The sequence below is a fragment of the Diabrotica undecimpunctata genome, chromosome 2 (assembly GCF_040954645.1).
Source record: "Diabrotica undecimpunctata isolate CICGRU chromosome 2, icDiaUnde3, whole genome shotgun sequence".
NCBI classification, from domain to species: Eukaryota; Metazoa; Arthropoda; class Insecta; order Coleoptera; family Chrysomelidae; genus Diabrotica; species Diabrotica undecimpunctata.
In genome coordinates, this window is record NC_092804.1 from 96,399,641 (window position 1) to 96,412,348 (window position 12,708).

Sequence of the window (12,708 nt, forward strand, 5' to 3'; positions counted from 1 at the left end):
CCCTTCGATTAATCGGATGTATCAGTCTATTTAGCCTGCAGCTTAAAGCTTTAATAAGGTTTAATTTATATTTAAAGGGATGACAAGAATGGTAGTTGAGAAACCTATTAGAGGCCATTGGTTTCCTGTACCAACTTGTAGTAAGGGTGTTATCTCCCATTCTAATAATTAGAATGGGGGATAACACCCTTACTACAAGTTGGTACAGGAAACCAATGGCCTCTAATAGGTTTCTCAACTACCATTCTTGTCATCCCTTTAAATATAAATTAAACCTTATTAAAGCTTTAAGCTGCAGGCTAAATAGACTGATACATCCGATTAATCGAAGGGAATCCTTTCAATTACTTAAAAATATTCTGATTGAGAATTCCTATCCATCCTCCCTTATTAATAAATACCTTTTCGCTCAAAGCTATGGTTCTTCTTTAAATGATATACCCAATGGTGACCAACTTAGAATGATATCAAATAATTCAATTAATAACACTGTTCTGCCTAATACTGTACTTGGGAATCCAACTACCCATTACTCCTCTTTACCTTATTTTCCTCAAGTTACTGAGAAACTCGTTAAACTGTACAAACATAATAACGTAACTGTTAAAATTGCTATTAAGAATGCTAAGACTGTCAGGAATTTGTTCTCTACAACTAAAACACCTCTGTCCCTTCTGGAACAAGTGAATGTAATATATCATATACCTTGTGCTGAGTGTGACTCATGTTACATCGGTCAGACTGGGAGATCACTGAGAGGGCGTCTTACGACACACCGCAGTGATATCAATTTATCTAAGCATACTTGTGCTCTTGCCCAACATGCCATTAACACTAAGCATGAAGTAAACTTTAATGAAGTTAAAATTCTTGGCACTGAACGCAATCTCGTTAAAAGACAGTTTTTAGAAATGTGTGCAATATTAAAACATCCTAATACTCTTAATAAGAGAACGGACATCAGTAATTTGAGCCAAATTTATCATGCATTAATTTTACAGAATTAGGCTTGATATGTTGTTTACTTAAATTTTGTCCCATTTTGGGGTTTTCTTTATCACATTTTCTTATAATAAATTTAAATAAAAATAAAAATAAAATATAAATAAATTATTCCTTCTTTAATTAAGATTTATCAACTTACTTTTTATTAATATTTGTCAATATCACTTTTACATAATCAAGTAATTGTTCTTTTTGATGAACTTGTTTGATAAAACTTTAAATTGAATCTGATTCTTAGAATCCTTTTCATTACGGTCCTTAATGTTTGAACCTTTGGGCTGTGGAAATTTTTATTAATCTTCACCTGTTAGCTGGCTAACTAGTGACGTCATAATATTATAATATATGATATATTGGATTGACTTCTCTTGCTTTGTTCTTTGTTGACAGATCAATCACTGTAGGGTTAAATGGTGATCTTAACCACCTTTTCCTTTCACTGCTTGGTTTTTTAACGACAAGTTGTCAACCAAATTTATCACATTCTTTGAATATACCGCCTTAATACATAGAGGTTGGTAGCTTGCCTTGCTGTTTATGTCATTGTGACTTCAAGGCCACTTCTACTCACGTTGTTGTGCGTGGGTGTCAAACCTTTAAATTCATTTACCAACGAGCCTCAGTAAGCTAAAGACTGGTAACTTCATTTTTTTCTTTATTACTATTAATCTTTAATAACTTATAATGTTACCTAAAGTTAAAATTAAAATATAATTTTTAAATAAATTTGGTGGAAGTGCAATCTAATGATCTTTCTAGTTCTTTACACTTTAAAATAAACCTTAATGTTTTTTACTAAGTTTTTATAAAATTTTTTTTATATATACATGTATTTTTATCACATGTTCTTTTGCTGTGCTAAATTTGTCAAATTGCAAACTTTACCTAGTTTCAATTTAATTGTTATATACAACGTTAACTCTGAATGTCCAGCTTTGTAAGCTTTTTCATATTTTTAACATCACTGACTGCTACATGTCTTTGTAAGGTAACACACTTTGGTTATAACTTCTCTATGGATGTTTGGTTTCATATTGTTCTTTTTAGATGAACTGATGATGCTTTCTGAGCAGAAAGCGAAACGTCTTCAATAAATAGATGAAGTAGCCATCGTCTTTGTCTTTTATTTCTCCACTTTGACCGATAAACCCACCACTCTTCGAGTGTACCTTAGTTTATATTGGATTGACGGTCGTACTCCTTTTCTCTCTATATATATATATATATATATATATATATATATATATATATATATATATATATATATATATATATATATATATATATATATATATATATATATATATATATATATATATATATATATATATATATATATATATATATATATATATATATATATATATATATATATATATATATATATATATATATATATATATATATAATGTTACGATGATAAATATCATGGCTGTAAATATATTATGACTAATATCTTTTCTGTTCTAGTCATTTCGGCGAGACTTGTTTACCTACCGACAGAAAACTCTAGAAAAAACCAGCCTGAGTTCCCGTTATTCGAGGCAATTCTTGTCAACACCGCCAACAACCGGTCTTCTTCTAGGGGGTTCCGAAACTAACGTTTTATATTTAAAGAGGAATTTTGTTGGGAAGAAAACAGTTTTTCTGAAGATTCGCGCCGCATTGTAAATTGTAACGCATGAATTATAATAAATTGTGTATATAAGATAAATTATTAATAAAGACTTTAATAAATTTGTAAGTGTTATAAATAGAACCTTTAATAAATAAATAATAAATAAATTAGAATTAATAAAAATATAACAGTGGTGTCAGAAGTGGGATATTTTAAATTGTGAAAATGACGACGATTTATGAGCTCACAGTGACGAATTTAAGAAGACATCTCGAGGACAGAGAATTAGCTTCTACCGGAAAAAAGGCTGAGTTAGTCCAACGACTAAAGAACGCTTTGCTAGAAGAAGTGTTGGACCCAGAGACTTATATATTTGAAGATGCTGCCATCTCGTCGATTTCGAAAGTTTCTTCTGATGTAGCCAAAGTTTCTGGTGACATAGAATCATTAGAGAACAAAGTTTCTAGCGATATTTCTAAAGTTTCTTCTGATGTGGCCAAAGTTTCTGGTGACATCACATCATTGGAGAACAAAGTTTCTGGCGATATTTCGAAAGTTTCCGGCAACATCGCTTCATTAGAAAACAAAGTTCCTAACGAAATTTCTTCTCTGGAAAGTAAAGTTTCTGCTAACATCTCTAAAGTAACTTCTGAGATGTCTGCCCTCGACGATAGAATATCTTCGTTGAAAAACCAAGTTGCTGCCGATCCAGTTGTTGCGGCCTTCGAAGAAAAGATGAAAGAGATGGAAAGAAAGATGGAAGAAACAGGGATAGCAGAGAGAGGAAACCATCCGATTACAGTAGAGACAAAAGAAGACGAGACAAAATGTAAGTTAGAAATACGGCCGAAATTTGAAGGAAGTGGAGGTTCTGTTCACGTTAAAGTCCCAACTTTCGACGGAAAATCATCACGGAACAACTACATGAAACAGTTCGAATCAGCCGCAAGAGTGAATGGATGGTCTGAAAAAGAAAAGGCTGTAAACCTGACTATCGCTCCTCGAGGAGATGCTTTAGATGTGCTTCAAACCATAGCCGTAGAGGAGACGGATGATTTCGAACAACTTAAGAAGAGATTAAAAATGCGATATGGCAACATTTGCAGCATGTATATCAGTCGCAGCTTAAAAATCAAAGACAGAAGAAAGATGAGGCTCTTCAAGAATATGAGGTAGATATTGCCAGATTAGTACGATATGCTTATCCAACAGCTCCCGAAGACATGATGGAAAAATTGGCCGTTCAAACGTTTATTGATCATGGTCTTCGGGATCATGAAATGCAGATAACACTGCGATTAGCTCGTCACAAGACGCTGGTTGATGTCTTATCCGCCGCCCTCGAATACGAGTCCGCTACGCAGGCCTCTGGCCGGTACAGTAATGTTAGGACTATAAAAGAGGAAGGAAATGAAGATAAACTTGACCAGCTTGTTAATATGATGAAAAGTACGACATACAAGAAAACGAAGACCATAAGATGCTGGAATTGTGGCGAAATAGGACACGTACGAAGTTCATGTAAGCACCCTAGGTACGACGCAAATCAAGAAACTCACCACCAGGAAAACTAGAACGGGTCGGCCTTAGCGGGGGCAGTTTCGACTCAGAACTTTTCCAAAGACCCTCTCATACTAATAGCTTCTTTGAAATGTCGTGAAGATAGTGTATATGTAGATGGAGAAATAAATGGTAAAAGACATACGTTGTTGGTGGATACCGGAGCGACCCGAACCATTATACGCCCGACAGTTATAAACAGCCGTAAGAAACTGTTACCAACGAGGTTGCGACTTCGGACCGCTACAGGTGAAAATGTCAACATTCATGGAGAAATCCAGGTATAATTGGGATTTGGAGCAGAAAAGTTCGTCCATACTGTTATAGTTGCTGACATCGAAGAGTATGTTATATTAGGAATGGACGTAATGAATATGCTTGGATTCCAATTGGATTTTAAGAATAAGGTAGTCAAAGTTGGCAACGAGGAGGTATTTTTTCATCCACATAATGACAACACTGTGCAAGCAGCCATTAAGGAAGATACAGTCGTGCCTGGAAGCGAAACAATCATAGTAGCGCGACTACAGGGAATTGTAGACAAAGGGACACCTGTTATAATGGAGCCTTGGAACCACGACGACGAGGTTGGCGGTGGAATCATAATTGGAAAGGAATTGGTGACTTCGGCTAAAGAAATTCCTGTGAGACTTATCAATGTCAATGACTACCCAGTGACTATCAAGAAAGAGACAAAAGTAGGAACTTGTGTACCTGTGACATCCATAATCCGTCAGGCGACAATATCTGATAATTCTAACGACAAATTTGACCAAATGGTTGCAGTTGCAGGACAGTCTCTAAATCAGATGGAGAAAAGGAAATTAAGGGAATTTCTTCAGCAGTATCGTGATATTTTCGTACCGAAAGGAGGAAAGACGGGAAGAACTACCGTTGTTAAGCATAAAATTGAAACTGGTAATGCTAATATTGTTCTGAAGTTATTTTCTTGTGGCATTTTAAATTAATTACTATTTAAATGGGAATAAGCCACAATTAGAGAACGATTTCCGAAGTGGAAATTGAAACGTCAATAAACCTTTAATTGTGGCTTATTCCCATTTAAATAGTAATTAATGGTAATGCTAAGCCAATTCTTCAAACAGCTCGACAATTACCACAGGCGAAAAGAGAGGAAGCCGAAACGATTGTTCAGGAAATGAAGAAAGACGGGGTGATAGAACCTTCTACGAGCCCATGGATGTCTCCGGTGGTCCTGGTTAAGAAGAAAGACGGAACGACGAGGTTCTGTGTGGATTACCGTTTGCTGAACAACGTTACCAAGAAAGATAGTTATCCTCTGCCTCGGATCGACGATACTGTTGTCTTTATTAATTCTAATTTATTGTTCTTATTTTAATTTACTAAAACAAGATAATTTATAACAATTTATTAAACCACTGTACAATAATTTATTTGACTAATAATTACATAATTTATCTATACGGACGTTACATTTGAAACGCGTCGCGATCTTCTTTTCTGACTGCCCGTTTTCTCCAAAAAAGTCCTGTTATATACCCAATATCGTTAGACTAGAAAAGTCGATGGCCTTCTCGACTAGACTGAGCGGCGAATGGTCTCAAAACTGGTATTTTTACATCGGCTCGTCTCCAGAAAGTTCGATTGTTGTTTTTATAGCGGAGGGGGACCCATCGTGTGTCAGGTAGGTATTACCTAGAAAATACGTGAATGAATGAGAATATTAGTAATAAATATGTTTACGGTTTTGGGTCAGAATTTATCGTAAAAATACATTGGACACATTGGCTGGAAGTAAATTGTTTTCTACTTTGGATTTGAAGTCTGGATACTGGCAGGTAGAAATGGACCCAGTAGATAAAGAGAAGATAGCTTTTACCACAGGGTCTGGATTGTGGCAATTCAACGTTATTCCATTTGGACTTTGTAATGCTCCTGCGACATTTGAGAGGCTTAAGGAAAATGTGTTAAGAGGGTTATCTTGGAAAATATGCCTGGTTTACCTAGATGACATAATCGTCTTGGGGGAGACATTTGAAGATCATCTGAAGAATTTAGAAAACGTTTTTAATCGACTTAAAGCTACCCGATTGATGTTAAACCCCAAGAAGTGCCAGCTATTTCACGGTAAAGTCAATCATCTGGGTCATATAGTCAGTAAAGAAGGAGTGGCCGTGAATAAGGGAAAAATCGATTCCATTAAGGAATGGCCAGTACCAACGGACAAACATCAAGTAAGAAGTTTTCTTGGTCTATGTACTTACTACCGGAGGTTTATTAAGAAGTTTGCAGATATCGCTAAGCCATTAACGCGACTTACAGAGGAAGCAAGAGATTACCGCTGGGATACAGATTGCCAAAATGCCTTTGAAATCTTAAAAAAGCATTTAATCACAGCATCAATTTTAGGGTATCCGCTGCCAGAAGGAGAGTTCATCTTAGATACAGATGCAAGTAATGTGGGAATTGGAGGAGTGCTGTCTCAGATTCAAGGGGGACAGGAACGAGTCCTTGGATATTTTAGTAAAGTTCTTTCAAAACCTGAGCTGAATTATTGCGTCACGAGAAGAGAACTTCTAGCAGTAGTGAAATCAGTAGAGCACTTCTATCAATACCTCTATGGAAGAAAGTTTTTAATCCGAACCGAGCATGCCGCCCTTAAGTGGTTGATGCAGTTTAAGAATCCAGAGGGTCAGATATCCAGATGGATCGAACGACTCCAAAAATACGATTTCAAGATTGAGCACCGGGCCGGAGTTAGCTACAGAAACGCTGATTCTCTTTCCAGAAGGCCATGTCCAGCAAAGTGTTCCCACTGCAATAAAACGGAATCCAAGGAAGCAGCAGTGCTAAAAACAACGATGGTCAACGACGACTACTAGACGCCTACCAAGATAAAGGAAGAACAAGAGAGACATCCAGTTGTCCAGAAAATTCGAAAATGGAAAGAGAAAAACCGTCGACCACCTTGGCAAGAAATATCAAACCTATGCTGAGTAGTTAAGACGTATTGGGCCCAGTGAGACTTATTGATCCTGGAAGATGGCTCGCTCAAACGAATACTGGAAAATGATAACGGTTCAGAGAAGAGAAGACAGTTGGTGATCCCAAAGAGCAGAATAGCCGAAGTACTTCGTCAGTTACACGACAGTCCATCAGGAGGGCATTTTGGTGTAAAGAAAACCCTTCAGCGAAATCGGGAATGGTTTTATTGGATGAACAGTTCCGACGACATAAAAGACTGGTGTAAGAAATGTACTATTTGTGCTACGAGTAACGGGCCTTACCGAAAAAGGAGAGCTCCTATGAGACAATATAATGTTGGAAGCCTGTTTGAAAGAATAGCTTTGGCCATCGCTGGGCCATTTCCAGAAAGTGAAAATGGAGGCAAGTACATGTTGGTGGTAATGGATTACTTCACTAAGTGGGTCGAGATTTACGCACTTCCAGACCAAAAGGCCGCTACCGTTGCAGATAAGTTGATCCAAGAATATATCAGCCGATTTGGAGTGCCTTTGGAGATCCATAGTGACCAAGGCAGGAACTTCGAAAGCGATCTATTCCAAGGAATATGTGATAGACTAGGCATGAAGAAAACAAGAACTACCGCGTATCATCCGCAATCGGATGGTATGGTAGAACGAATGAATAGGACAGTTGGCAAGTATTTGACAAAGATGGTGTCCAATCATCAGCGAGACTGGGACCAATATCTTCCGTTCTTCACAATGGCCTACAGATCTGCCGTTAACGAATCAATAGACTAGACACCAGCCAAAGTCCTATTCGGACGCGAAATGCGACTACCTTGTGATCTAGAGTTTGGGTGTCGACCTGGAGAAGATGTAGCAGGTGAAGATTATGTGATCAAATTACGGAGAAGAATGGACGATGTACATGAGTTGGTCCGTTCCCACCTTCAGATTGCTAGCGACCGAATGAAGAAACGGTACGATACACAAGCCGAAAAAGGTTGCTTTAAGAAGAACTTTAAGAAGAAGGTTGTTCTCCCAAATTGCAGCAGTTTTGGGAAGGCCCATACTTAATTATGGAAAAGATCAACGATGTCATCTACCGAATAAGCAAGATTCCGAGGGGAAAGCCGATGATTGTACACCATAACTGGCTGGCGTCTTTCGAAGGTGACCACGACGTAGATGAAGAAGTGGAAGTAAACCAAGTCCAAGATGTGTCTGACCTCACGTTTGAGGAATTCATGGGTGCCTATGGAGGTACCGATAAAGCAAGACATGGTGTTACCACTGAAGAAAAGCAAGATCTACTCGCGCTCCGCGATGACTACTCGCTGGCTCTTACCATTCCGGCCAGTATTAAAGACGCACCAGGGTTGGTATCCGTCTTTCGAACGAAGTTCGGTCGAGTTGCAGAACTTTAATGCCAAGTACCAGCTCCTTGGAAAGGCTTGAAACTCCAAGATGCATCACGTTACCTTTTCTACCTGGTAACAAAAGACACTGCCCGTGACCAATCTAGCTACCGAGATGTATGGGAAGCCTTACTTCAATTGAGAGAGCACGTACTAGAGTCCGACGTGCAAAAGTTAGCCATGCCAAAGTTAGAGTGCCGCTAATTAGATTGGAGGGTTATCCGAAGTATGGCGGAGGAGATCTTTAAAGACACCGAAGTCCAGGTGTTAGTCTGTTGCAATCCGCAGAGTTACTGGTGCGGAGAGAAAACCGTCCCTTGTCATTTTTATACAACTGAAAGTTGTAAAAGGGGGTCCAGTTGCCGATACCAGCATACCGTTTTAGTTCCAGTCCCGACAAGGTTCCAGGAGGAACCTTCTTTTAAGAGGGGGCAATGTTACGATAATAAATATCATGGCTCTAAATATATTATGATTAATATCTTTTCTGTTCTAGTCATTTCGGCGAGACTTGTTTACCTGCCGACAGAAAACTCTAGAAAAAACCAGCCTGAGTTCCCGTTATTTGAGGCAATTCTTGTCAACACCGCCAACAACTGGTCTTCTTCTAGGGGGTTCCGAAACTAACGTTTTATATTTAAAGAGGAATTTTGTTGGGAAGAAAACAGTTTTTCTGAAGATTTGCGCCGCGTTGTAAATTGTAACGCACGAATTATAATAAATTGTGTAATTAAGATAAATTATTAATAAAGACTTTAATAAATTTGTGAGTGTTATAAATAGAACCTTTAATAAATAAATAATAAATTAATTAAAATAAATTAATAAAAATATAACAATATATATAGTATATCAAAGACCATATAAATGTATTGCACGGCCATGAATTGTTTATTATGGGTTGCCTCAGGGATCACTTTTCTCTAATTCCATCAAGTGTATTCAATATGCAGACAATATCTGTATAGCTTTATATACTCTATTCAAGAGACTTATGACATTTAGCTTTTCAGTAACAAAAATATAACAGTGGTATTTGATCTACCTTTAGCGATATGGCGTATTTAGGCTTGATATGACTTATTTTGTAGATAAGCACTATGTATGCTCGTACATATTAAAAAATTAATTTGTACTTGGAGTACAAGTATTTTGGTATAATTATATTTTATTCTTTTATTTTAATGAGTAATATTTTGGATTATCTGTAATTTTCCATAATCTTGAAAATGTTCGCGATTATACTTCATATCTGCATAAAGTTCTGCTGTCTTGAGAGTTTTATACTTTTTATCAAACAATATATGAGCTTTAAATGCAAAATATTGTCTACTATAAATATGTACTTTTATTTCAGGTGTGCTCTCTATGAAACGATTACCTCCCACGAATAATAATTCCCAATTTATCATAACTTTTGCAAAAATTGAGCAAATGGATCATAAAAATGTGGTATTTGGAAAGATCATTAAGGGATATGCGAATTTACTGAAAGTTCAAGACTATGGACGTAAAATAGGAAAACCATACGTTAATATTATTATCAGTAATTGCGGATTAGTAAATATATGAATTTTAGATCAATTTATGTTGCTACATATGACAATATCATAAATTGGATTACGAAATAAAAAAAGTAATAAAAGTTTGTAATATGTTTATCTTTACGTATCCTATTTAACAAACAGAATTTAAAACCTTTTTTGATACTCTTGGACCTAGGTTTATTTGTGACGAAGACTACAATTCAAAACATCCAATGTTCGGCTCTAGACTTAATAACACCAAAGGCAACAAACTGCAAAAAAAAATACTAATAGATAGCTTAACGATAGCATCCACAAGGGAGCCAAGATACTGGCCTTCAAACTCTGCCAAAATAAACGAAAAATACTTTAAACCAAAGTATTTTTATGATTTATACTTTGATCGGTTATCATAACCCTAAGACATATCAACAATTGATATGAGGCTGTATATTTAATTTTATTTAATTTTATTTAACTTTATTTAATTTTATTTAATTTTATTTATTTTAATTTAATTTTATTTAATTTTATCTAGTTTTATTTAATTTTATTAATTTTATTTAATTTTTACAATTCTTTATAATTTTTTATATTTTTTATATTTTTTTTATATATTTTTATATTTTTTATAATTTTTTAGGGTTTTTTATAATTGTTTATAATTTTTTTTAAATATTAAAATATTATTAATTTTAAATATTATTTTTATATTTTTTTATTCATTTGTTATAATTTTTATAATTTTTAAAAAAATTTTATATTTAATTATAATTTTATTTAGGTTTATTTAATTTAACTTAATTTAATTTAATTTAATTTAATTTAATTTAATTTAATTTAATTTAATTTTAATTTAATTTAATTTAATTTAATTTAATTTAATTTAATTTAATTTAATTTAATTTAATTTAATTTAATTTAATTTAATTTAATTTAATTTAATTTAATTTAATTTAATTTAATTTAATTTAATTTAATTTAATTTAATTTAATTTAATTTAATTTAATTTAATTTAATTTAATTTAATTTAATTTAATTTAATTTAATTTAATTTAATTTAATTTAATTTAATTTAATTTAATTTAATTTAATTTAATTTAATTTAATGTAATGTAATGTAATGTAATGTAATGTAATGTAATGTAATGTAATGTAATGTAATGTAATGTAATGTAATGTAATGTAATGTAATGTAATGTAATGTAATGTAATGTAATGTAATGTAATGTAATGTAATGTAATGTAATGTAATTTAATTTAATTTAATTTAATTTAATTTAATTTAATTTAATTTAATTTAATTTAATTTAATTTAATTTAATTTAATTTAATTTAATTTAATTTAATTTAATTTAATTTAATTTAATTTAATTTAATTTAATTTAATTTAATTTAATTTAATTTAATTTAATTTAATTTAATTTAATTTAATTTAATTTAATTTAATTTAATTTAATTTAATTTAATTTAATTTAATTTAATTTAATTTAATTTAATTTAATTTAATTTAATTTAATAATTTAATTTAATTTAATTTAATTTAATTTAATTTAATTTATTTTAATTTAATTTAATTTAATTTAATTTAATTTAATTTAATTTAATTTAATTTAATTTAATTTAAAAATTTAAATTTTAATTAGTTTCATTTTAGCTATATAATATAAAATAAGTGTATTCGTATATTTATTAATTCATTGTACCATGTATATATATATATATATATATATATATCTTGTGTTTGAAAATATTTTCGCCATTTTGTGTGTTTACATATCTTTGATGTTTGGCAAAAAGGGCTTAAGTCATAAAATCAAAGTTTACAGGGGGAATACTTAAATGTTTCAAGAATTGTTATAAATCGCACATGTTACCTTTAACCAATTTAGTACAATAGTACCATTTAATGTACCATAATAAAATAATAATTATAGTAAGAATACGATTTTCGTAGATTTTTAATATTTTAAATGCACTTAAGACATATAGATCTTACTATTTACTGACTTAAGACCTACTGACCGCGACTTTTCTATATCTATATTTTTGTGTATCTACCATTGAAAGTGATTATAATGGATTGGGAATTAAAACCAAAACAGCATTAAATATTTTACTGACAAAATATTGACAAATGAATATGTTTTTTAACAAATAATTATTAATAAAAATGAAAAAGTAATATAAAAGTAAACCAGATCTAAGAAAATAAAAATGATTATTATAGCAACAGTCTTTCAAATCTCTGGATCTATTTCTTCGAGATCTGAATCAATTTCCGGTATATTTAGGGTAGTTGGAAGATCCTTGTAAAATTGATGAAATATTGGAGGTATCAAATCAATGAGATCTAGTAGATCTTTCTTTTTTTCTTTTGTGACAGGAAGAGGACCCGTGTACGCAGAAGTGACATTAATGGTGTGACCGCGACCTCTCCTTCTTAATGACATACGCTTAAAAGGTGTATCACATTTTAGAGATGTATTATAATCGAATTGACCGAATATCCGGCCATAAATCAACCATTGGCACTCACGCCATAAAAAATGCTCACCGCTGTTATTCTTGTGTTTTTGGACTAATGGACCTTTTAAAAGTTCTGCGAAGTCCAAAAATTCGTTTTGTT

At 32.9% G+C, this 12,708-nt stretch overlaps 1 protein-coding gene across 1 annotated transcript in view; it reads left to right on the plus strand.

Annotated features, from left to right (window-relative positions):
- LOC140434739 (uncharacterized) overlaps positions 1-10,197 on the plus strand; it is a 241,287-nt gene extending 231,090 nt beyond the window's left edge. The window contains exon 6 of the mRNA XM_072523228.1: positions 9,910-10,197. Coding sequence (XP_072379329.1) covers positions 9,910-10,124 — 215 coding nt within the window. The 3' untranslated portion in view covers positions 10,125-10,197. The remainder of the gene's footprint in view (positions 1-9,909) is intronic.
- Positions 10,198-12,708: the final 2,511 nt, after the last annotated feature.